The sequence below is a fragment of the Penicillium coprophilum genome, assembly GCF_028826855.1.
Source record: "Penicillium coprophilum strain IBT 35676 chromosome Unknown utg000002l_segment0_segment1, whole genome shotgun sequence".
Taxonomy (NCBI): Eukaryota; Fungi; Ascomycota; class Eurotiomycetes; order Eurotiales; family Aspergillaceae; genus Penicillium; species Penicillium coprophilum.
The window spans coordinates 3,055,806-3,079,814 of record NW_026622722.1 but is presented as its reverse complement, the minus strand read 5'-3'; the positions used below and the strand labels follow the sequence as shown (position 1 = coordinate 3,079,814).

The 24,009-nt window shown below is 47.5% G+C and overlaps 13 protein-coding genes across 13 annotated transcripts; 5 read left to right on the top strand and 8 right to left on the bottom strand.

Annotated features, from left to right (window-relative positions):
• Positions 1-999: 999 nt before the first annotated feature.
• On the bottom strand, positions 1,000-3,067 carry N7500_003235 (MFS transporter; the record flags this gene model as incomplete). The annotated part of the gene is made up of 8 exons (XM_056674381.1): positions 1,000-1,044; positions 1,137-1,407; positions 1,488-1,692; positions 1,758-1,799; positions 1,872-2,203; positions 2,269-2,288; positions 2,362-2,628; positions 2,696-3,067. The coding sequence occupies 8 exons, from the start codon at positions 3,065-3,067 to the stop codon at positions 1,000-1,002; spliced, it is 1,554 nt and encodes a 517-aa protein (XP_056534906.1).
• Positions 3,068-3,339: 272 nt separating this feature from the next.
• Positions 3,340-4,287, bottom strand: N7500_003234 (SDR family oxidoreductase; the record flags this gene model as incomplete). Its single annotated transcript, XM_056674380.1, has 2 exons — positions 3,340-3,916; positions 3,998-4,287. 2 exons carry the CDS (start codon positions 4,285-4,287, stop codon positions 3,340-3,342), a joined length of 867 nt encoding a protein of 288 aa, XP_056534905.1.
• Positions 4,288-4,678: 391 nt separating this feature from the next.
• Positions 4,679-5,967, top strand: N7500_003233 (alpha/beta hydrolase; the record flags this gene model as incomplete). The annotated part of the gene is made up of 4 exons (XM_056674379.1): positions 4,679-5,078; positions 5,137-5,539; positions 5,598-5,701; positions 5,780-5,967. The coding sequence occupies 4 exons, from the start codon at positions 4,679-4,681 to the stop codon at positions 5,965-5,967; spliced, it is 1,095 nt and encodes a 364-aa protein (XP_056534904.1).
• Positions 5,968-6,503: 536 nt separating this feature from the next.
• N7500_003232 (uncharacterized protein) lies at positions 6,504-7,204 on the bottom strand (the record flags this gene model as incomplete). Its single annotated transcript, XM_056674378.1, has 2 exons — positions 6,504-6,787; positions 6,829-7,204. 2 exons carry the CDS (start codon positions 7,202-7,204, stop codon positions 6,504-6,506), a joined length of 660 nt encoding a protein of 219 aa, XP_056534903.1.
• A 353-nt stretch (positions 7,205-7,557) lies between these two features.
• Positions 7,558-9,339, top strand: N7500_003231 (FAD-binding oxidoreductase; the record flags this gene model as incomplete). The annotated part of the gene is made up of 3 exons (XM_056674377.1): positions 7,558-7,561; positions 7,792-8,626; positions 8,709-9,339. The coding sequence occupies 3 exons, from the start codon at positions 7,558-7,560 to the stop codon at positions 9,337-9,339; spliced, it is 1,470 nt and encodes a 489-aa protein (XP_056534902.1).
• Positions 9,340-12,210: 2,871 nt separating this feature from the next.
• Positions 12,211-13,630, top strand: N7500_003230 (type III PLP-dependent enzyme; the record flags this gene model as incomplete). The annotated part of the gene is made up of 2 exons (XM_056674376.1): positions 12,211-12,511; positions 12,573-13,630. The coding sequence occupies 2 exons, from the start codon at positions 12,211-12,213 to the stop codon at positions 13,628-13,630; spliced, it is 1,359 nt and encodes a 452-aa protein (XP_056534901.1).
• A 387-nt stretch (positions 13,631-14,017) lies between these two features.
• On the bottom strand, positions 14,018-15,103 carry N7500_003229 (Cobalamin (vitamin B12) biosynthesis CobW-like C-terminal; the record flags this gene model as incomplete). The annotated part of the gene is made up of 1 exon (XM_056674375.1): positions 14,018-15,103. The coding sequence occupies one exon, from the start codon at positions 15,101-15,103 to the stop codon at positions 14,018-14,020; it is 1,086 nt and encodes a 361-aa protein (XP_056534900.1).
• Positions 15,104-15,687: 584 nt separating this feature from the next.
• On the bottom strand, positions 15,688-15,912 carry N7500_003228 (uncharacterized protein; the record flags this gene model as incomplete). The annotated part of the gene is made up of 1 exon (XM_056674374.1): positions 15,688-15,912. The coding sequence occupies one exon, from the start codon at positions 15,910-15,912 to the stop codon at positions 15,688-15,690; it is 225 nt and encodes a 74-aa protein (XP_056534899.1).
• A 953-nt stretch (positions 15,913-16,865) lies between these two features.
• On the bottom strand, positions 16,866-17,449 carry N7500_003227 (uncharacterized protein; the record flags this gene model as incomplete). The annotated part of the gene is made up of 3 exons (XM_056674373.1): positions 16,866-16,938; positions 16,983-17,256; positions 17,413-17,449. 3 exons carry the CDS (start codon positions 17,447-17,449, stop codon positions 16,866-16,868), a joined length of 384 nt encoding a protein of 127 aa, XP_056534898.1.
• Positions 17,450-17,516: 67 nt separating this feature from the next.
• Positions 17,517-18,260, bottom strand: N7500_003226 (uncharacterized protein; the record flags this gene model as incomplete). The annotated part of the gene is made up of 2 exons (XM_056674372.1): positions 17,517-17,626; positions 17,696-18,260. 2 exons carry the CDS (start codon positions 18,258-18,260, stop codon positions 17,517-17,519), a joined length of 675 nt encoding a protein of 224 aa, XP_056534897.1.
• A 522-nt stretch (positions 18,261-18,782) lies between these two features.
• Positions 18,783-20,266, bottom strand: N7500_003225 (uncharacterized protein; the record flags this gene model as incomplete). Its single annotated transcript, XM_056674371.1, has 6 exons — positions 18,783-19,026; positions 19,081-19,508; positions 19,562-19,685; positions 19,744-19,912; positions 20,058-20,159; positions 20,212-20,266. 6 exons carry the CDS (start codon positions 20,264-20,266, stop codon positions 18,783-18,785), a joined length of 1,122 nt encoding a protein of 373 aa, XP_056534896.1.
• A 552-nt stretch (positions 20,267-20,818) lies between these two features.
• N7500_003224 (uncharacterized protein) lies at positions 20,819-22,818 on the top strand (the record flags this gene model as incomplete). The annotated part of the gene is made up of 9 exons (XM_056674370.1): positions 20,819-20,919; positions 20,974-21,023; positions 21,101-21,299; positions 21,360-21,511; positions 21,563-21,938; positions 22,001-22,243; positions 22,321-22,429; positions 22,498-22,667; positions 22,722-22,818. 9 exons carry the CDS (start codon positions 20,819-20,821, stop codon positions 22,816-22,818), a joined length of 1,497 nt encoding a protein of 498 aa, XP_056534895.1.
• A 540-nt stretch (positions 22,819-23,358) lies between these two features.
• On the top strand, positions 23,359-23,989 carry N7500_003223 (uncharacterized protein; the record flags this gene model as incomplete). Its single annotated transcript, XM_056674369.1, has 2 exons — positions 23,359-23,592; positions 23,645-23,989. The coding sequence occupies 2 exons, from the start codon at positions 23,359-23,361 to the stop codon at positions 23,987-23,989; spliced, it is 579 nt and encodes a 192-aa protein (XP_056534894.1).
• Positions 23,990-24,009: the final 20 nt, after the last annotated feature.

Here is a 24,009-nt window from a genome sequence, read left to right as displayed (position 1 = left end):
CACGCGCTTGTCCGGCTTGTGGACATGGGTCTGTATTCACAGGGTCTGCGGAACCTTTCGCCTTGCTCAACCCTTGGCTTTTCTACATAGAAACTAGATTTGCCCCTCCTTTTGATCATATCACCAGTCAATTTTATGGATTTTTTGGAGCTTTTCTCTCTCCCGTAGCCTTGCATATATCACCGTCAAGGGACAGTCCCACTAGTTGCCAGCATTAAAGTTCATCCGGCTCTTCGCAGACTCCGATTGATAGAAAGTGAATTCCCTGATTGGTTTGGACCGCCACACTAGCCCTATCAGGCTTAGGTAGGTAGCTTATCTTAATCAAGTGGGGCTCCCCGGTATCCTGTCGGAGCACGCCCGGGCTGGTAACCTTGCCCAGGTGGAACTCACGAGAATTTTGTGTGGCATCGTTGAGCCCATTCCTTTTTTGTTCTTATATGAAAAGCTGGGATATGACAAATCTCGCAGGGTATCCTTAAGAATATTACCATCTTCCCTATCTCCGACCATGCCTTAACCCGTGCTTTGATCCCACCTGGGCATCATACTCGTCCAAGGTTAATATGTGTAAAGTGGACTTCAGGATGTATGCAGGTGGGTACAGAAGTATTCCCCATTGGCCCTTTGACATTGACATGCAGTGCCAAGGTGTTAAGTAGAGCTTGTTTGAATTAGGTACGAAATTGAAACCGCGTTGACTGCTGATCGCAGGACTAGTTTAAAGCTAATATTTAGGAACTCATGCTTCGACACTTTTTCTACGACAGTTGAGTCACATTTACTTTAGCATATAAAAGCTGATTTAATCAACTTTAAAAAAATCCCAATATTTCTTTCCTAAAACTACCTAATCAAGTATTATGTATTTGTTGTACACCAAGATCCATGAACCTGGAATTATAACCCGTCCAGGTCATCCGTAGAAACCCAGCGCTTTTTAAAGTTCCACAACGATCTGGGCAAAATTATCCTCCCTTCCTCTCCCAGCAGGTCGGCTTACTTGCTTGCATATTTACTTGACGAGCGCCATTTCTGGCCGTACTGGTTTGATTTTCGAAAGTTAGCACAAAAAGAAAACCAAGAAACTCCAATGGTTTGCTAGGAAGAAGGAAAACTGAACTGGGAAAACTTACCCGGTACAAGACAAAGAGGGGCGGGATCATGGCGAGACTAATGAAGCCCAGAATACTAGAAGCCCATCCGATGCCAAGCGATTGCAGCATGCGTCTGGCAGCGAGTGGCAACGCTCCGCCAAATGCGCTGCGGAAGAAAGCGTTGCCGGCAAAGACGCCAGCGACATGGCTTGGGTATGATTGGCCCAGATAGTTGAGAATGGTCTGGAACGTGAGGTGGAATCCCGGGGCAAAGAAGGCGGTGCCGATGATAGGGAGGATCCAGTGGACACTGCTTGGGGATTTAGTATTAACTTGGGATTGAGCTCGTAGAGCGGGACTATTCAAACTTTAGAATGAAATCTCACATACTTTTCACGGGAGGTCCAGCCGAATATGAAGAGGCAGATAGGGATGCAAATTGCTCCCACTGCACCTGGCAGGATTTGCTCTTCGGGTTCGACAACTTCGTTGTTTGCCTCCTTTCGGGCTACATGGGGCTGGAAATAGTAATGGATCCAGAGCATGTAGGAGCTGACGGAGATGACCGCGCCGACGAATATGCCAAAGAAGGCAACTGTAAAGTTCATTGGGTCAGTCACAGAGTTGGAAGAAGAGGCAAGCTTGGAAAAAAGAACCTACAGCTTTGTTTCATTCCTGTGAACCCGTAGATTTCCCCGAAGACTAGACAAGGCAAGACAAAATCAGTGGACGTCTTTTCATCAATCAACCCCATACACCAGTTGATTCACTTACCGTACGGGAAAAACTCATACCAGAGATATAAAATCCCGTATATGAACATAGTGTGGATATTGATGAATAGGATCACAGGGTCAATGAAGGAGAGTCGGAAGTCAGCGGCGATCTGCTTGAGCATCGCCCGGAACAGGTTATTCTCGGTGGTTTCCGTCTCACTCGGGCTGCAATACCTGTTATCCCCAGTTACCTGGCGCAAATGAGCGGCTCGACGATAGAGAATGTTGTCGGCCAGAGTTTCTGGGAGCAGGAAGAACATAAAAACTGTCGACATGGCGGCGATTCCAGCGATCAACCAAAGTGCTGCAGACCACGAACCCCAGCGGTCGCTAATAGGTGTAATTAGCAATCTGGACGAGAGAGAAGAAATGAAAAAGGCACAGAGAAGACTCACACCACGGCGGTTCCCAGTACCTAAAGATACAAAAAGTTTCAAGGTCAGGACCGTCCGATCATACTAGTTGTAAGTAAGGAGCAGGCAACTTACAGGACCGAAAGCTGGGCCACACACTCCGCTCAGGACATACACTGCCAACGCGTAGGGTAATTCACGGGGTCCAAACACCTCAGCAATGGTAGTGCCACCGATACAGGTGGGGGAGGCCCCGACTAGGCCACCTAGAACACGGAGAATGATAACGGTTTCTATGTTCTTCGCCAACGCGGCTCCAATGCTGAATAAACAGAAGGCCAGTGAGCCGAGCACGTAGACCGGGGTGCGACCGATGGCCGGCAAATTGGAAATGGGCGACAACTGAATACGAAGGACTAGCTGTTAGTGATTCCAGATTAGGGTCAATAGGTCCGTCGGGCTAGCTTACAATCAGCGGGCCTACACCATACGCAATTACAAACAACGAGAGGCCAAGCATGGCCACCTCGTAGGAGGCACCCAAGGATTCTTGGATCGGAGTCATGCTGGCTGCGTAGATTCCTGGCGCCGTGTAAAAGCTGAGGTTGACGATCAGCACATTGTACAGGACCAGCAGCTTGAGCCATGATGGCCAGTTCCTGGGATTGTCCTGGTCCGTAGGGCCGGTCCAGTCCACCAGATAGACTGCTTCGGGCACAATGTCATTCTTGGACGGATGGATGTCGGTATCTGCGGTCACACGATAAGGGTCGAGGCCACTTGGCTTGGTGAACAGGCTTAGCGTCCGACCAAAGGCCGTATGGCGAAGGAGAATGGCCATAAGACGTAACAATTCCCAGTGCGTTTACTACTACAGGGTGACGGGCGATATTTAGGTGTTATCTACCCCGTACTTTGACTCCTTATTGCTCCTTTAGACTTGTGGAGTATGGAGTAATAGGAGACCCATTTTATTTCTTTGTTTCTAATTGGGGTCTAGCGGACCGGAGTACAGAACATTTAGGGTAAAAAGGACAAAAAGGAGCTGCGAGTCATGTTTGCGGATTTACTCGGATTTTAATGTAAAGTCCGAAATGAAAAGACAAAAAAAAATCAATTGGCTACATCGTCATGATCCGTTGCCATGACAATATCCCGCCACTGATCTAATCCCTCCTGGTTGCGAGCCAATGCGGCCTGTATCGCTGTAACCGCATCCCGGCCTAGTGCCAGTCGTGGAGGCAATTTACGGCCCTCGCAGCGGCCCGTCTTGGTCAAAGCTTCGACGATCACTCGGGCGCCCTTAGCCGGATCTCCGGGCTGGTGGTGGTTGTACGCCGCCAGCCCCGCCCGCGTAGACTCGGTGGCGATGTCCAACTCGGGCAAGCGGTTCTGCGCCACGACTTTGTGCCCACCGCTGAGGAAGTTGGTGCGGAAATATCCTGGCTCAATGCAGGTGGCCTCAATGCCGAACGGGGCCAGCTCCCCGCGCAGAGCTTCGGTGTAGATCGCGACAGCTGCTTTAGTGGCACAGTACAGTCCAGCAGCGGGGGTCCCAGACCATCCGCCGATGGAGCCTAAATTCGCAACCACCCCTGACTTCTGCTTGCGCATACTGGGGAGGACGGCACGAAGCACTCGCATTTGGCCAAACACGTTGGTTGCAAACACTGCTTCAGCCTCGGGTCCCCTGTACCAAGGAAAAATGTTAGTGGTAACACACGGATGGCGGGTCAGGGGAGGAGTCGGGACGATTGAATGTGATACTCACGAGCATTCCTCAACGGCACCCTCGAGGATATATCCGGCATTGTTGACCAGGACATCGATGCGCCCAACTTTCTCCAGGATGGAAGCCACCTGCGCCTGTACGGTATCATCGCTGCCATTGACATCCAGCTGGTGAAGCACAATTTGGCCGGGTCTTTGTTCCTCAAGGTCCTTGAGCTTGTCTGCGTATCTGGATGTGGCTACCACTGTATCGCCGATGTCCGCGGCGGCGATGGCAATTTCGCGACCGAAGCCGGATGAGGAACCTGTGATGAGCCAGACGCGCGGCATGTCTGCAAAATATGGCTTAGAGAGTGGGAGTGTGTCTAATTAGAAAACCTGAAAGCTCTATCACAGTTGAAATGTGAGAAGAACAGGCTGAAATACCCAGGAGAAGACGGGTGTAGGCGTGTGTATGAAGCTACAAGTAGAAAATCAAGATCATCACATTTTAATATATTTTTTTCTCTTCTTTGTCTTCAATTAGTTTCCACCAGGGGTTTGTCCGAGGATGGCCGGGGGAGGGGTTTTACGCAGGTCCTTTGTATATGTATTGGGCGTTTCAATTGGCTATTTGACACAAGACCTTATAGGGCTTTGAGAGGTAAACAACACTATCAGTAAACTCTTGGGGGTTTTTTCATTTCAATTTTCATATTCACATCGGGACAAAGAGTCCAATATGCGTCTATTGGCTATCCTTTTAGCTACCCAGGCGCTCCAGTCTGTCATGGCCTGGACAGACCTCCAGTCTGTTCTTTCTCAACCGGCCTGCCATGACTCTAACATCACGGTGCACGTCTCTAAGACCACCAATAGATCGTTTGTCAATCAAGTCTATGACCTAGATATCCTCTATGCGCTTGCCGGCAAGCAACTTTTGGTCTCCAATTCATACAGTATCTCGTCCCGACTATGCGAACCTTCCCAGACCAACACCCACTCGGATACTCTCCAGGTCTTGATTCATGGGGCGTCGTTCAATAAGAACATGTGGGATTCTCAATACCAACCGGAGACTTACAGCTGGGTTCAACGCATGAATAAGGAGGGCTATTACACCCTCGCCGTCGATCTGATCGGTAATCCTCTCCTCTGTATAACCCGATTGACTGAACGTTGTATTAACCTAAAGGACAGGAAACGGAAATAGTACATTCCCCGATGGCCTCCTGGAAGCCCAGACTCAAACTTATGTTGAGACAACCCACCAGTTGATCCAGCAGATCCGTAATGGCACCGTCGGTGGCCGCCGATGGCGCAAGGTTGTCATTGTCGGTTTTTCCATCGGGGCCATCGTCGCCAACTCGCTCGCCCAGCAATATCCAGAAGATATGGATGCAATTATACTGCACGGCATCTCTTGGGATTCCAGCTGGATCTATCCCGCCTTTCTCGCTGGACTTCAGGCACCCGCCTCGCAAATTGACCCAGCTCGTTGGGGCCAAATTCCGGCTACCTATCAAACCCAGTCGACTCGGGAAGGTCGAAAAGTGGCATGCTTTGCGGGATCATACGATGAAAACATTCTGGAATACGACTGGTGAGTAAATTTTGTCTCTAATCTACGGATCTGCCAACTGACTGCCAAATTTCGACAGGAATACCCGCGATTTCGACTCTATGGGGGCCGCTGTGACATTTGTTTATCACCTGGTGGAAGCGCCAAAGTACACTGGTCCAGTATTCTTAGGTATTGGTGACCGTAAGTTTCCCTTTCAGGATTATTTATCTGCATCCACTTCTATGCAAACAGATCATAACTAATTGTACATGCTCCTAGGTGACGCAACCTTTTGTGGCGGTCAACGTTGCGGCAGTCAGCCATATGCGTTGTATGACAAGTTTCCCAGCGCCATTGATCATGATATCAACCTGTATCCCGAAACTGGACACTTGATTCTCTTCCATCGAGCTGCGCCAACCTTGATGGCTGACTCGCTTGCTTTCTTGAGGAAGCATAATTTGTGAGCTGGAAATATTACATGGCCAATAGGCATATCGTCCGCCACTACTTGTTTTCGATGAGTCTCTAATGATTAGTCGCAGAAAGTTCATGTATCGGAGCAGGAGCAACCTCGAAACTATTTTGAAGGTTGTATGCATCTACTCTACTATTGGGGTCAATCATTCTAGACTAGGTAGTTGGCGTAATAGAGGATAGACGATGTTCTGCTCGATTTTGGACACGTAACCTTCGAGTCGCTTTCATAAAATTCTGGGACCTATTCCAAGTGTGCATGGCGTTCCAAAACGTTAATTTCATATCCTTTAGAGGTGAGCCTTGAAATTGCCCAATTTCAAGGCTCATGCAGCAACTTGCCAAGGGTCAATTTATTCAGTCAACCTTGGAGTCTCTATAGAGCTCTACAGTGATTTCTGAATCAACGATGAGAGCAGTTTCAGAACATCGAGGGGACATTGAAACTTATTTTTATCACTCAGACAGGTCGAATACCTCTGGAGCCTGACACTGATCCTTTGACAACAGACGCGCCTCGTGTACCTTATAACTCTGCCCTTCTACCCCCTTCCGCCTCAAGTTTCAACTCTGCTACAACAACATGACTCGGGATCTCGCTATTTTTGAAATAAAAATCAGACACAACAGTGCCTGCCGCCCACCAAGCGGTCATTTTACCCCGAGTACCTGCGCTGAAGAAGTTGTCTCCTGCCTTCACACGCAGACACCTTCCATTCGACATGCGGAGATCTCCTACGGTACCAGAACCAGTAAGCACAGTGTCCTTGGTCAATAGAAAATAAAAATTGAACAACTTGAGAATGAAAGCTGTGGTCTTCTTGTGTGAATTGAAACAAAACAAAACTTACCAATACCACTGCTCATGACAATCAAACTGGGCACTGGGGTACTATGAGCCTTCATGAATGACTCGCCAGAGAATATATACTGGTAGCCAATATCAAACCCGCCCTCCCAGTCCAGTCGATAGGCATTATCGATGCCAGGGAGAGCAGTCGAAACGGTGTCCACTTGCCAGCATTCGAGGACGTTCTCCCAATACCCGGTCGCATTTTGGACCTCGGAAATGGCGGGCAGGATGATTTTGGACGGGTCGGTACTCTGAGGGCAGCGAATCTGACAGTCTTGGTCTGCAAGGCCAGCATGTGTGTCTGACTTGTCAAACCTGAGTTGCTGCGCACTAGCAGTGCTCAAGATGAGAAGGGAAAGAAATGGAGCTTTCATGGTGGAGCAATGACATGTAACTGAGGGATTCTTGATCAGCTCGAGCTATACGGAGCAATTGGAGTATTTGGCCCCCGAATGGCAATGAGCTTATGTTATGTGACGGTTGGTGCTGGACCTCTCTCGATTTACGCAGGTCCCTGGAGACCACCACGGTCCTCTATTGCATGCCCCGACACCGGTGGGCAATCCTCATTCGATGGCTACATAAACTTCACAGGGATCACCATTTTTTCTCACAGGGAATATTATTTTGGTCTGCAGATCTGCTCCAAGCCCGTCATGAAGTTCGTTCGCGTATTGACTGCTTTGTTCTCCTTGCTTGGAGGCTCAAATGCACTCACCACTTCACAATGTGTTCGTATATCATTTTTTTTCCTTTCAAGTGGCACGATGCAGTGCCTAAGTGAACGGAAGGTGTTCATTTCTCACCATTTCTTGCACATAGTGTAACCTACTCAACCAAAAATACTCGTCGGCTGTTCATCTTCAGAACACTTCCGTCTATACCTTCGAGAACCACAATTTCTGGTGCAAGTCGACCTTGTCATGAAACTTCCTTGAGCAACTAGCTAACTCTCTAATAGCGGCCACTGAGAACCTTAACCCAGGATGTGTTTTCCTGCCTGACACACCGAAGAAGGTCTCCGAGGCCATTTCCATCTTCGCCAAAAATGACTGCAAGTTTGCGATTAAGGGTGGCGGCCACAGCGCCATTCCTGGGGCTGCCAGTATTCACGATGGTGTGCTCATGCCGATGGAGTATATAAATTCCACCGAAGTCAAGCTGCAAGAGGGATACATCCGGGCTGGGGCCGGAGCGACGTTAGGCTCGGTTTACGAGGCCCTGGACCCTTACAATCTGTCCGCTGTCATTGGACGTTATAAGAAAGTAGGACTGGGGCTTGCGCTTGGGGCGGGCTTCTCCTACTTCTCCAACAGCGAAGGTCTTACCATTGACAATGTCGTCAACTACGAAGTGGTCTTAGCCAATGGGACCATTGTCAATGCCAATGCCAGCAGTCATAACGACTTATTCTGGGCCCTCAAGGGAGGAAACAACAACTTTGGTGTGGTCACTCACTTTGATCTTGCTACCATCGCCACCGATGGTCGCGTGTTGGGTGGTATCGTCTACTACCCGGAATCCTCACTCGATGAACTCGCGGACGTGATTTATGATTATCATGTGAACCAGGCTGTCAACGATATTCGTACCCATACTTTGCCTCAGTACGGATACAACGGTACTACCAACGAGACCATCAGCTTCTCTCCTGTGATCTATAACGCCGATCTCCAAGAATTGCCCGACATCATGCAACCCTGGAACAACACCCCTCACTACAAGAGCACAGTCCACAATCGGAATTACACTTCCCTTGCAGCTGAGCTGAACGACGGATTCCCAGATGGCAAGTTGTAAGTATTCTCACTGGTCGCCATAGTCGACATCCAAAGGAGACACGCAGAGAAGGAAAGCTAAAACAGATCTCACGTTTAGCCAAGCTCAGCGGATCATGACCGTCTATGCAGACGCCCAATTGTACAAGGATATCTGGTGGGAGTTCCGCAAATGGATGAAGAATTATCGGGATGTCGAGGGCTTTTATGGCTTACATTGCAACATGCCAATTACACCTAGACAAGTCACTCAGGGCATACTCAAAGGGACGAACGCGCTAGGATTGGAAGATGCTGGAAACCGCACGCTGGGCGGTGAGTACTTGAACAATCCTCAAACTATCTCACATGAATGTCGACTAAGATACTTTGATCTAGTCCTCTACTTTGGAGTCACCTTCGACAACAAAGCGGATTCCGATCGAGTGTTGCCAGATCACGACGAGTTCGTTCAAAAGATGCAGAAATTGGCCGCCAGTCGTGATCTTCTTCATCCTTACCTGTTCGTCTCCCTGCCTTTTCGTGCCTACTTTACTCTTCCTGTTGTCTCGACTGTGGCTAATGTGCGAATCTTCTTTAGTATGCTTACATACTCAGGCTGGAACCAGCCAGTCTTGAGAAACTACGGCGAGAAAAACCTTGCTAAACTCCGTGCTGTTCAGGCGATCTACGACCCGACACATGTCTTCCAACGTCTAGTTCCTGGTGGCCAGAAACTACCTGCTAAATAAGAATAGAGATCAAGAATGATGGGCTAATGTGCCTGGATTTAGTTCGATCATGGCGAGGATGGAACTGAGGACACGCATCATAGAGGCCTCTGCACAATCAGGTTTAACCGAAAGGGTCGAGCTATGGCAATTAGTGGGCGATTAAGACTGCCGGCTGTGCCGCACCCGATCCATGCATATACATAAATTTATGAGACTTAAGAATTCTGAGCTTTGGTCGCGGCAGTAAAATTTATTTGGGCAGACATGTTGGAAACCCCTTCTTAAATAGACTGTATTCATCTTAATGTATGGCCGTTTGAGGAAAGTCAAGTTATTTGTCTTCTCTAAAAATTTAAGCTGTGCGTTGGGGGTAGGATATTTTGGTAATAAGCTATAGGATTCGGTGGTAAACTTCGGTGCTTCGCTTGAGCTCCAATACACTTAGTGAAAAGTATATAATTAGACCGCGACATCGCCCGTCCATGGGCACCCAGGGTGGGTTACTTAGATTTTCGAGTGCCCATCCATAACGCCTAAGGCCTATAGGTATATCTATCCTAGGTATACCCACTATACCCACCTTTATATAGTCACCTAAAATAGATAGATAATTCGCTGACTTTATATGATAAATAATTATTATTCATACCTATCTTACTGACTCTATATAAAATCGCGGTTTTAATCTATAATGTCTATGAAATTTCTTAAAATATCTAAGTATATAAGAAAATATATATATCATATTATATAGTATTTTAATGAACTTATCAAATTATACTATAATAGTTCCAAGATATATATTCAAGTCGGTAGTATATACCTACTATTTTCTATAAGTAAAATACTCTATTAGTGTGGTTCAGAAAGGATCGCATGAGTTCTATTCGTAGAAGGATCTATCGACTATATACAGGGCTGTACGGGTCCGTAGATAGACTACTATGGCAGGGAGTAGTCACGTGCGGTCCTGTATGGGTGTCTACAGTCCCCAGAGACGCAAGTCTCATGTTTGAAATGGGCTCTAGGATCTCAGTAGCTATTCTTAATTACCCTCTTAAATATATCGGCCCTAATTGGAGAAAGTAGTATATCCTCTATAACACGATACATAATATATCTACAGTAAAGTTTTATCGAGTGGTAGTGTGCTAGATTGCAGGTATATCGAGTGGAAAAGTAAAAGCTGAATAAATGGTCAATTGTACGCTGGAGCCTCAATTAGATGTACTAGGTTTGGATCTATTGATATATATTGCATGTGTTGTATATAGTGTAGGTATACGGAGTACGGAGTACGGAGTAATCTGCTATGAGCTCGAACCTTGGAACTCTCCCGGTGTGTAATTCCGGGTTCCGATAAGGTTTGTAAAGATTTTTAGTGACCTCGGGACCCATGGAGACTTACTTAAGATCCTTCATATATGATAGCTATCCAGAGAAAGCTGAATTAGACGAGAGCATAATATCGTACTTATGATATCTAAACAGCAGTTTCACAATATTCTCGCTCATGTCGGATTGGGGTCCGCTCCAGAAATAGAAGAAAAAATGGATCTGTGGATTGGAAATTGGAAAAAGCTGGTTCCCTGGTCCGTGCATAGTGGAATCAAGTATCAAAAATGTGCGTCATATATATTCTTGCCAGGCATCTTATAGAGCTTCATGCCGCTGGGGTTACGGCAGATTTCTCATTGTGCGTTAGATCTCCTAGTGTAGATTTGAGATTACTAAAAATATATATATCTTAGTACAACATACGCACAGACTAGAGGGCCATGCCGCGTATATTGTACCTGAATTGACGGGATGTACTCCGTTACGGAGTACGATGTATTCCGTACCCGGGTTCACTTCAAATACAATGTTTGATCCAACAGGGATGTACTTTGAGGGCAAATCACAGGGAATGAATATACCGCTGCCCGTGAATCCAGCAATTCCGATGCAGGATTCGACTCCTGCATCATGCAGTCACGCCTGCAAAAGACCTATAACGCCGACTAGATAGGAATGGATGCCTAACAAGGCCCAAAATATAATCGCGCATGCTTGTCCGAAATAGTATTAGAAGGAAAAAAATATCAAGGTAGCCCTTGGAAGTAGAGCCCTTTTTTTCCGGGCTGAGTAAGCACCACTTTTTTTTCCCCACGAAGTGCCCACGACTCCGTCATCTCTCCAGGACTCTCTCACATCCCCTGCTATCTGGGTCCTTGCACAGCTTATTGACAAGGTGAGTCTTTTATTTCCAAGTTAACTTGTTTTGGGGTGTGCGTGCATTTGTGTGTGTGGTGTGTGTTACCCCCTGCGGCGTTTTATTTCCCCCAATAGTCGTGTGCCCTAAGCTCGCTCACTGCCCCCCCCAAGAAAAATTTCTCAAACTCTCGACTCCTTCCTCTCATCCGTCCCTTTTTTTCTCTCATAGCTATCATAGCACCTGGAAATTAGACCAGGCTTGCTAACAACGCTGCTCTTAGATCTCTTCGGTCATTCAGGCCCACTTATTCGACCCTGCCTTTGGAATCCCCAAAGGCGATTTGGTCACCACGGCTCCAGTAGCCTCCCTTCTGGTTCTTTGCCAAATTGTCTCCACTCAACGTCTCCGCGACACTCTTAACAACATTCCACCTCCTGGTCTTCTCTGAACTCTCGTCCGGTGCGCCTTTTTTCGTCCCGTTGACGTCCCCGGAGATTATTCCCTCGTTCTCTGAGCTGCCGCATAGGACTTCTTTCAAGGTTCTTCCTCTTCAGGGGGAAGGGTCTAGGAGGCTTGGTCCAGTCAACTACGGTTGTGACACTTTTCGTCCTCCCTAACGCGCAGTCGCCTGCCGGTTTAAAAACTTTTCTATTATCTCTTTTTCTTCTATTATTGTGCTGAGTCGCAGCGGCATGGTTATGGCACCGACTGCGTGTGTATCGACTGCTGAAGTATGCACCTTCAGAAAAGACTATACCAATAGTCTGGACCATCTTGGTCTCGTCAGCAGTCATGGGGACAACAATTTGTTGCAATCATCGTTGACTGCCAAGGAGCTTGTGTTGGATGTTTTGAAGAAGCGTGCGGCGGAAGTGGATGTGGAGCACTGTGGTGCTGGTGATGAGGATGCTTTCTATGTGGCGGATATGGGTGAAGTCTACCGCCAGCATATGCGCTGGAAGATGAACTTGGGCCGTGTGAAGCCCTTCTACGGTAGGTCTTTCTCTACCACTACACCACCTACCACAGAGCTCTGCTAACAAACACCGAACAGCTGTCAAGTGTAACCCGGACCCGGAAGTACTCCGGCTCATGGCCCAGCTTGGAAACGGTTTCGACTGTGCCTCCAAGTCTGAGATCGATCTGGCCCTTCAGACGGGCATTGATCCTAGTCGCATCATTTATGCGCAACCTTGCAAGACCAAGTCTTACTTGCGCTATGCTGCCGAGGTTGGCGTCAAGCAGATGACGTTTGACAATGCCGATGAGCTGTACAAGATCAAGTCCAACTTCCCTGAGGCGGAGCTCTACCTCCGCATCTTGACCGATGACTCGACCAGTCTGTGCCGGCTAAGCATGAAGTTCGGTGCTTCTATGGACCAGGCTCGTCCGTTGCTTGAGCTGGCTTATAAATTGGACCTCAAGGTCGTCGGTGTCAGTTTCCACGTCGGATCTGGTGCCGAGGATCCCCGCGCGTTCCTCAAGGCCGTGCAGGATGCGCGCATGGTCTTCGATCAGGCAGGAGAGATCGGCCATGAACTCCACACCCTGGATGTTGGTGGCGGCTTCTGCCAGGACACGTTTGAGAAGTTCGCGGGCATTCTCGGTGAAGCCGTGGACAGCTATTTCCCGCCGAACATTCGTGTGATCGCTGAGCCCGGCCGCTACTATGTAGCCACTGCCTACACTCTGGCCGCTAATGTCATTGCTCGGCGTGACATTCCGGATCCCCAAGATCCCTCTCGTGATGCTTACATGTTGTACCTGAATGACGGCGTCTACGGCAACTTTTCGAACATCATCTTCGATCACCAGAATCCCGTCGCTCAGGTTCTTACCTGTGCCTCAGAAGGCTCCCAGCCTGGTTCTCCGAACTCTGCGACTTCGGAGGACATCACTTACTCTATCTGGGGACCTACCTGCGATGGCATCGATGTTATAACTCAGCGTATTTGCTTGCCTGCCCTCCTCAACACGGGTGACTGGCTCTACTTTGAGGAGATGGGAGCCTACACCAAGTGTAGTGCTACTCGCTTCAATGGCTTCTCTGACAACCACGAGGTGATCTATATCTCTAGTGAGCCTGGCGCTTCCGCTCTGCTCAACTACTAGTTTGAAATTTGTTTTCGTGATCTTTTGCAATTGTGTCTTTTGTTTAGTGTCACTGTTTGTTCAGTGACCTCTACCATTAGGAGGCTATCTAATATAGTATCTATTGTGCGTTCTCGCTGAATATGGGATTGTATCTACTGCCCATTAGATTCTCAATTAGAATAGAGGTCGTTCTGTTTGTATCAATGTCCTTTGACCAGAGGTCTTTTAAGTATCTCTTGTGTCTGAGGTGTTGCCATTTGATCATCGTTAGTGCTTTCTGAGCATAAAATATGAAAAGACTTGATGTTTGATTACAGGTGTATGGCGCTCTATCATCACATTTACAAGGTATCATGAGAAATTAAGGACATCTCAGCATCTATAAACAAGAGCCCCATCAAAAATCTAGACCAACCGCTCCACACTCAACTCCACACCGTCGCCCGCCTGGACCAGCCCACCAGCTTCGAGCTTCTTCTTCCACTTGGCCGACTCATATCTAGCCAAAATCAATGTAATGCGGGCAATGACAGCCGGGTCTGCAGATTCGGTGACCACAGCAGAAGGAGTGCAAGTCCAGCGTCCAAACGCCCAGTTGAGAATATAATACTGCACCCCAGACGCCTCAATCGTCTGTCTCGCAGTCAAATTATCCGACGATTCCACCGGAAGATCCTGGTTTGAGCAGCGAACAATTCCTTTGATGCGATACACCTCATCACGAGGCGCCAAAGAGAGGAATCGCTCCAGAGCAGCGACATCAACCGTTTTCCCCTCAATATCCGACTTCAAAACAACGGACAGAACCTCCACCTCAGATTGATGATCATGCTGATGATGATGTTCATGTCCATGACGAGCCGTAGCCCCATCCTCAGATTCTTTAAACAAAGCCCCATCAATACCCAGCATCACATCCATATCAACTCTCCCCTTATTCGACTTGACCCAAGGCGTGTCGACCTCCAGATCACCCACCCGATCCAGACAGATATCAAACCGATCTGGCGAATCCTCCCACTTATTGAAAACAATCAAATCGGTATACTTTGCCTGGATCTTAGCCGTGTACGAAGTATCCTCATACCCCTCCCAGTTCTCCACATCGATAACGCTGATCACACCATCAAGAACGTAGTGTCCACCCTGTTCGCGCGCAAGTCGGTTCACTTCCATCGCAAGCGTTGCGGGGAACGCGCTGCCGCTGGTTTCGATCACGATGCGGTCGGGTTGGACTTCGGTGCGGAGCTGGTCTAGGGCATCGCTGAGTTGACCGACGAGGTTGCAGCAGATACAACCGTTGAGCAGTTCGCGCACGCCGCTGATGGATTGTGTTGAGGCTAGTTGGGAGTCCACGGCTACGTCGCCGAATTCGTTCTTGAGGAGAGCGAGCTTGTAGGTCTCTGGGAGTTGGGGAATTAGGTTGAGCAGAAGGGTTGTTTTGCCCGAGCCGAGGAAACCCGTCACGATCGTTATGGGGATTGGCGCCATTGTTGTGGTGCTGGGCGACTATCTTGGTCTGCGGCTGATGCTTTCTGATGTTGGCGGGATGTTATCGCTGATCCATCGCCGATGGAGGGGCTAGCCCTAGATTAGGAGCCCTAATCACCCTTTTGGGGTTGTATACATTGGGTTTGGACTTCAAGTTTAGGTGTTCAAGGAAAATAATGCGAATTCTTTACCTGTCTGTACATTTTTAGCTAGTCCCACATCGTGTGCCAGAACAAGTCGTATGCCATTGTCCACCATACCTGTCAGATGACACACCACAGCTCGGCTTCATACCGAAACATCAGTGAAACCGCAGCGAATATAAAATATACCACACAACATTCATGCCCTATCCTTTCCAGTCTACATGAAGCGGAACTATGGATGCATGAGGCGAGATTGGGTGGTTATCAAAAAAACCGTAGAGACTAGGTATGCTTTGTCTACATCGTAAGGGGCGGATAGGTTATATATATGAGTTCAGATATGGATGACATTGATGTCAATCAGCCTGCGCCAAATATCGCCCAATAAATGGCAGTCACCCCAAACACAAACCCGTAAATCACATATCGCACGAAGTATCAATGTTTTGAGGTAGATCGATACTTCGACCCCGTAGTTCCCTTAGTCGGTCTATCGCTCGCCCTATTCCATGATCGATACTCGGACCGCTGGCGGCGTGAGTGACGTGCCGGTGCACCGCGGTTGGTAACTACCGAGTGGTCTGTATAATTGACGGACTCCTGGTTGCGTTCTCGATCGGACTCGTTGCTGGAACGACTCACACTTCGGGGCCGGGAGCTCATGTTGTATGATCGTGTTTAAGAAAAGTAAGGCACGAGTTAATACTTGTAGAGTTGAGCGGTAATGGGTAAAATAGAAACATCATTTCTTTCTTATACAGAGTGGCGGCAGTGGCACACATCGCCCAAGGATTGACATTTACTTCATTGTGAACACATTTTGATGCAATATACAAAGGGGCAACTTGGGAAGTTCTTCGACTTGCTAGTATCGATCCATAGGTTGAAGGCATGATATATGTAGCATTACCAGGAACCAATCTAAAAAAGGATTGGCAATACACACCCACAGCACTCCCATATGTTACTACATTATCCCGTATGAAATATGTCTGTTGGGGATGACAATGTTGCGATGTCAAATAGACAAGAAACTTGGGTCGGCATAAAGAACAGTGCACTGTATGAACGAAGAAGTCTCGGAGCTGAAGATTTGACATTCCTTATTCAATTTCATTAGTCTCCCTCTACCTTGAATTCTCTACCTTGAAACTTGCTTTGTCGGATTTCACGGTCACCCTTTACTTCGTCATCATTAGACCCTTCGCATACATTGCGTTTCATGTGCTGGAGGTATAGAGACTGAGAGTTTTGAGGCTCAATATCTGCTGTGGCTCTAGAACTCTCCCGCGTTTATAAGATGTGAAATTACATATGTTCCGATTCTACTCAGGGGTCTGATGAATAAATATGGCAACAGCCCTGCATTGGAAACTAAGAGTGAGTGAACGTTCTGAGTAGACACATTGCTACAATGAAAAGCTGATGAGTGTCTTTTATTAACATTGAATACCTACTTAGGCCAGTAGTGAGTGCGATGGGCGAAATACTTCTCAGTCCCGATTGTAGAGGAATATCCCAAAGGCTTCCATTTCCACACCTCACCCGTGCAACGTGGACTGTGTGCACTTTCACAGAAAACCCCAGAAGAGCTCACCACTGATTGCGGCGTTATTCTACACGTTTTGAGCTGAAGGCAATGCAGCCATCGTGGAACCCGATGGTCTGGTGCCGGTGACTGAGATCGCACTTGGGAAGCAAGGAACGTATGAGATAATGTCTTTTGTGAGTACATTACAATATTGCCCGAGATGATGATTAGTTCGGTGAAAAGGGAACGCAAGGACCAATTTAACTTGGCCTGGAGATGGACAATCCGAAAGTCAAGGCCCTTCTGATTGGGAATACTGGTCAGCCTTTTAAATCGGGAGCTTTTGGAATCTCGTGGTTTGAGTGCACCAACTCCAAGGGCGAGAGCTAGGGCTTCTTCGGTGTTGATAGTTCGGGCCACTTGGCCGACTTCTTGGGGTTGGATAGCGCCCTCGACAGAATATTCAAGGCGGCTCTCTAGTATAGCAGTAGTATTGAGTTAAATCGAGTCTCGTACATTGTAAGACGTGATGTAAATCCTTCCCTTCAAGGCGTTTCAGTCGCTACGAGATCTAGTTATACATGTAAAATAATGAGCGAGGATCCCGTCCCCTCGAGAATAGATGCGATCACCGATATCTGCAATGTCCAACAAGCTGTAACAAAACATAAATGATTCTAGATCTCCAGTCAATGGAGACTAGCCCCCAAAACGTCTAGAATGTGCTGCCAGTTGTCTACTCCGTTGGCAATGAGTGTTTATTGCTCATATGTTTCTCTCGTAGATAATCGCAAATCTGCTCGTTGCTCATTTTATCAATGCATTCGCGCTCTTCCTTGGAAAGTTCTAAACATGAACCTCGTTAACAACAAAGTCATACCTGCTGTGGGGGGTCTCATCAAAACAAGAACATACCTTCAGGTACCGTCTCCTTAACTTCGTTGGATTCACCTGAAATGGAGCGAATATGACCCCGGACGGTACGTAACGCTCCCTGCGCAGCAGGCAACGCACTCTCCATTAGCGTGCCTTTCGCAGCGATGAGCTTCTCTTGGGCGACAGAGCTGATGGAAATCCCAAAGTCGGAGATCGAGCCACCAGGAGCCATAGAGTCCAACTGGGTTTTAATGCCCGAAAGAACACCTTGCCCTTCGTGCTCTTGCTTCTCGGCTTTGTGGAAAGCAGCATCATTCGCCTTCATCTCGATGTTAGACTGCCCTCGTTGCCCGAGCGCAACCTGGGAATCCAAGTACAATGAGTCGCTGGAGGTGTTTGGGATCAGGGTAAATTGTTTTGGTTGTTTGGAGTGGGGGACCTTTTCGGATACTGGCAACTTTGCCCCCATCTCTTCCTTGGCCTGCCTCCGTTGTTCGAGCGCAACATTGGAATTCAAGTATAATGAGTCGCTGGAGGTGTCAGGGATCATGGTAAACTGCTTCACTTGCTTCGAGGAGAAGTCTTCGGCTTCGATAAACGACATGTGTGTTGAGATCAGGAATTTTGAGAATGATGCTAGTAAGGCGTAGGGCTGAGACTGACGTAGGGCTGATTTCGGGTGATCGGTTTGAATTGCGTATCGGGTGGAGATTTATGACACTAGAGAATAGGGGATATTAAGGGTTATGAATAGGCAGCAGGGATTCCGAGTAATTGGTCTTGTTTCACTGAACATTTTCCTCCAAGAAAAAGATGTTTTGGGAGTCGATCGTTCCTAGCAATGACGTCAGTCCCACTTTTGATTGCGTTCATCGATGCCAAGGGTACCTAGGTACAACTCTGTTCATTTTCCCCGGACTTATTTTTTTTTACCAAGAGAATTCTAGAAGGTATTCGCTTGGGATTAACCCGACTCTGGTAGGACGAAGGCTAGACTGACTCTAGATTGACTCAGGCTCTCGGATCTGCTGGGGAAGCGCATCTTTCTTGATCATTCTATTGGTATATTGATGTGTTGATCCCGGACTATGTATGTTGTACGAATGCGATCATATCCAAGACCCAACTAATTATAGATCGTAGCCTGAAGACCGGGAATGATTTCGAGATCCTTGGGCTTGTAGCTATACTTTCCCTCGGAGGAAACCTTGACATCCCGATTTCTTCGCTGCTGTTGTGTTTGCCGAACTTTAACCCACTCCTCGGTCGTGAGGTGTTGCCCAAGTTCGGTGAATACGTTGGTGGTTAAGCCAAGTCTCTGGAGGAGAGGGCTATTCCGGATGGGATCAAGGACAACGTGGTTATTGGGGCTGCATCCATTAAATTCCGAAGACCCCGGATGCGGGATATCCAAAACAACTTACCGAGCAAAGTACAGCACACCCAAACGGTCAATATGAGCCTGATCGGCAGGTGGTGCGTGCACCCGATGAATGCTAGACTTGATCAAGCCGCCAGTGAGCGCCGTCAAGGCGTCGCAGGTGTTGATTGTAATAGTTCCATCTTGGGGCCGCACCCACTTCCATTCACCCTTTGAATTGAGGATTTGAAGTGCTGCTACGGGTTGCCGGAATAGGAGAGTGACGGTCCCCAAATCTGTGTGGCCGGGGCTGTAAAGCTCACCGACCTTCTTGTTATCCTCAGCACTTCGCGCAGCATAATGCATATAGCGCAGATGATCCTCGCCCTTGACATCGTACTGATGGTCGCGGACTAGTTGATCTTCATCCGGTAATTCAAGCAGTATTGCGAACAGGCGGAGAAGCTTCTCAACGACTTCGGTGTGGCATTTCTAGGGTCGCTGTGAGTTGAAAGCATCAAACGAGAATTATGAAAGGAAAGTACCCGACTGAAGATTTCAATCTCCTTGATATTCTCAGTAAGAACGAAAGGCTGGGGTCGCTCGTGGTGACCGTCGAACTTTGGGATATTGTACACCTGGACATTATCTTTGACGCCATTTCCTAGGCTAAGGTAAGACGTGTTAGTATGACACATTTGTAATCTGAAAATAACTTGTTTCTCACATCCGCTGCCCAGCCGGACGGTAAGAGTTATATTCACCTCTCTCAAGGTCACTGGCGCTGTGGAACTTGAGTTTCTCTTCAAGTGGCAGGGCATAGAACTCCCGCCCTAAAGCGAACTGGTTGTCAATCTCTTCTTGACTGATATTAAAGTTCTTCACATAGAAAAATCCTGTTTACAAACCTTGATTAGCATCAAACATAAAGATCAAGTCCAATCAAAGTGCGGTTTGGGGATATAGGTTGTTTTTCTAGACGTGGTTGTATCATACAGATCCCCGACTTCTGGTATGATACGTAAGATGGGAGCAACTCACCCACATTCCTAACGGCATGATCAAGTTGCTTGACAAGATCTTCCTTTCCTCCTGGCTGCTCATACTGACTGAGGTCCAATGTGATAAGCTCGGCCCACTCAACTAACCAGATTATCAGTAAGACGACAGGATCAAGAAAGCAAGGATCACCCACGGTCTTCCTTGGTGACAGGGACCTGGTCATATTTCTCAATATATCTGTTCGGCATATTGAATAGTCGATGAGTTCCCGAAAGGTGATAATTTAATATCTCTAGTGACTTCTAGTTGTCCTTTCTGACCACACCTTGAGAAGGATGCATTGTATATAAGTCCGGCATTTCATTCCGACCATTTCCCCCGCATCAGATAGACGGAGGAAATAAGAAAGAGCACGCAATAAATCCCTCCGCTGAGGCCGAAGATAACGGCTGGTTTTCCGGATTTCGCATAGGCTGGGATGCGCGCACGCCATCGCACATAAGCATGTCGCCTCCGTTGGCGCGTCAAAGTGAGTAGATGTGCTAGCGTGATATCAAACATCCTTTGATCTCCCTGATGGCTGGTTTTGATCATTTGGATTTGTTGAAGGAGCGATGGTGACAGCGGGTGGGGGAATTGGTTCACATCCCACAGCTTATCTTCTCTTCTTATATTCCGGAACTCTATAGCGAGATGCCCGTGAGGTATCCTATAAAAAGTAATGGTAATGGTCTACAATTCAATGTGCTTTGTATTTTGTACCTCTAGGAACCGCATCGGAAATCCGACCATTTCTACTCATGTCTGATCCGAAGCAGAAGGCTGGGAGACTGTCTCCATTGGGTCTTATCAAAGAGGTTTTCAACTGGTACCCATCCTCTTATCCTGTTGAGGAGAGAAAGTAAGTAGATCAATGCTAGAGAATGTCCCAGCTGAGGTGTGCTGACATTTCTAGGCTATTGTTCAAGTTGGACTTGTCAATTCTGATATTTGCCTGTCTCTGCTGTAAGTGTGCACCAGATCCAATGATTATCCCAGGGAGACAACTGACAAACTTAGTCTTTGTCAAGTATCTAGGTAAGCTGATGTCCCCATTTATTGCCGCTCAACTCAGTGCCAATATATCGCAGACCAGACAAATATCAGCAACGCGTATGTTAGTGGTCTGAAAGAAGACTTCGGTTTGTACGGAAACGAGCTGAACTACTTCAATGTCTGCTACTATACAGCATATGTACTGTTCCAAATCCCTGGACTGCTGCTCATGTCACGCCCGAAGTTGTGAGTCTCACAAAGTTATATGTCAGTCCACTCATAGCAAGCCACTCACCAATTGCGTAGGGCTCGCTGGTTGTTGCCTACTCTTGAAATTCTTTGGGGTATTTGCACATTTGCCCAAAGTCGTGTCACAAACGTACACCAGATCTATGCCCTTCGTTTCTTGGTTGGAATGCTAGAAGCACCCGTCTTTGCTGGAACCCATTTTGTTCTTGGTAAGTTACATATACATATATTCGTTGAGGGCTAAACTAATCATCATGAAGGTTCATGGTACACGGGGCCCGAACTTTTTAAACGAGCCGGAACGTGGTTTATCTGTAATCCACTCGGTACTATGGTGAGTGGGTATCTACAGGCAGCCGCATATACCAACCTATCTGGTGTTGGGGGTATGTCAGGATGGAGGTGGCTGTTCATAATTGACGGCATATTTACCATACCCGTGGCCTTGATTGGATTCCTTATATTTCCCGGTATCCCGGGCTCACCCAAGCCATTCTATCTGACGGATCGCAATATTGCATTGGCCAAGGAGAGAACTGAAAGAGCCAAAATTCGTCAGCCTGGCAAGATGAGTATCGATGTCTTCAAGAGGACGTTCAAAAGATGGCACATCTGGATGTTTATCACCTGCTACGCGTAAGTTTTGAGAGAGGTGGTTGACTATGTTTTGTGGTCAGTACTCTAACCCTTTTTTTTAGATGTATGATCATCTGTTGCTATCCCATCAGCTATATGGGTTTGTGGCTTAAAGCAGAGGGGTACTCCGTAACTCAAATCAACCAGCTGCCGACTGTCACTTACGCGATTAACATCGTGGCCTCATGGCTCGGGTCAACATTAGCTGCAATCTATCCGGAATGGATCATTTTTACTATTGCATCGGCATGTTGTTTATTCTCGACATTATGTTTGATCATATGGAACATCCCTACAGCGCTGAAGTAAGATACATTCTATTCTTACTCGTTTCTATGGGGAGTTTTTTTTTGGTCACTGTTACTGACAAGTACTTTCAAAGATTTGTTGCCTGGTACACTTTTGGAGCATCAGGATGTTTGAGTCCAATTCTCTACTCCACCATCAATATAATAGTGAGGGACGATGCAGAGGAGCGTGCCCTCATCATGGTATGGATATTTCCTTCATCTCACACATAAAGAAAGTCTTACTGATCACTTTATCCCTTACTATATAGGGTTCCATGATGTCATTTGGCTATTCATTCAATATTTGGGTCCCGTTGTTGGCATACCCAACCGCCGGCCCCGACGGCGCGCCGAGATGGCGAAAGGGATGGCCAATATCGTTCGTCTTCTTCTTCCTCCTATGGGCTGGCTTCGTGGCTTCTGTTTTCGTATGGCGAAGGTCAATAGCCCCGTCATCAATACCGGTAAACATTGAACTGACATCACATCATAGGGAGCAAAAGAAGGAAGCATTGGTGTCACCGCAGGAAAGTAGTGATGAGGAAACGGACACTGTGGTAGTTGACACGACCTCGGTATTGAAGAACTGAATAGAATATTATGAATGGCATGCTTGTCACGATAATACTAGTACTGGCGAAATATCTGATCACGATCGCGTAAGCGATGGGACAATTAAAGATCGCACCGACTTTCATTTAGTCTGAATCTGGATCTCCCGTCATATAGCATGCCGTATCCAAAAGTACGGATGCAGGGACCGAAGAGTCAGGTCCGTCATAATGATGCTTACCATCGGATTTCTAATTGGAAAATTCCTTTTGGTTGAAACTTGAAAGATATTTTAGTATTGAATAGAGTGGCCTCCTATTGCTATAGTGCATACATTGATCTCACGTCAGTGTGATCTAGTACCTAGAAGGACCAATAAGGACTCAAGACAGCACTTACCCACCACAATTACGTATGGTGTAAGGAGGCCACATTTAGACCTGTTGAGGTCCCTGTCGTATATCTCTTCTCTCATGACTACAATGCCTTTTGTCCTTCGTCAGTTAAGAACCACTCCACTCAACCAACTCGTGACACGAGTTATTCCCAGACGTGGATTTGCATCTTCACCTGCCATCATGACACCCCGTATCAGCGACACAATCAAAAAGGATCACCGTGACATTGAATCGTATTTTGGGACGATAATTAGCTCCACGGACCAGGATGAGCAGACACGCTTTCAGAACCTGTTCACCTGGGAACTAGCTCGGCACTCCATTGGTGAGGAGCTTATTGTCTATCCTCTGTTTGAGAAGATGCTCCCCAATGGCGTGCAAATGGCAAATAAGGACCGCGAGGAGCATTTGGAGGTGAGTTGAGCTATGTCTGCCACCCATTACGGTGCTCACATGACGTATATAGGTCAAAAAGCAACTGAAAGCATTCCAAAACATGACACCCTCGGATATACGCTTTGTTCCTGCCATCAGGGAGCTGATGGAAAATCTTTCCAGGCATATCAAAGAGGAGGAGCTGAATGATCTGCCTAAGCTAGAGGAGGCTTTGTCTCAAGATGAGAGTGAGGACTGTGCAAAAACCTTTAGTCGAACGAAGATGTTCGTTCCTTCGCGGTCTCATCCTAGTGCACCAGACAAGCCACCCTATGAGACAGCCGTCGGGCTTCTAACGGCGCCGATCGACCATCTTGCAGACCTGTTCCGCAAGTGGCCACACACCGCGGGAATGCCTAATCCATCTACGAAATAAGTTCACCCTGATGTGAGCCT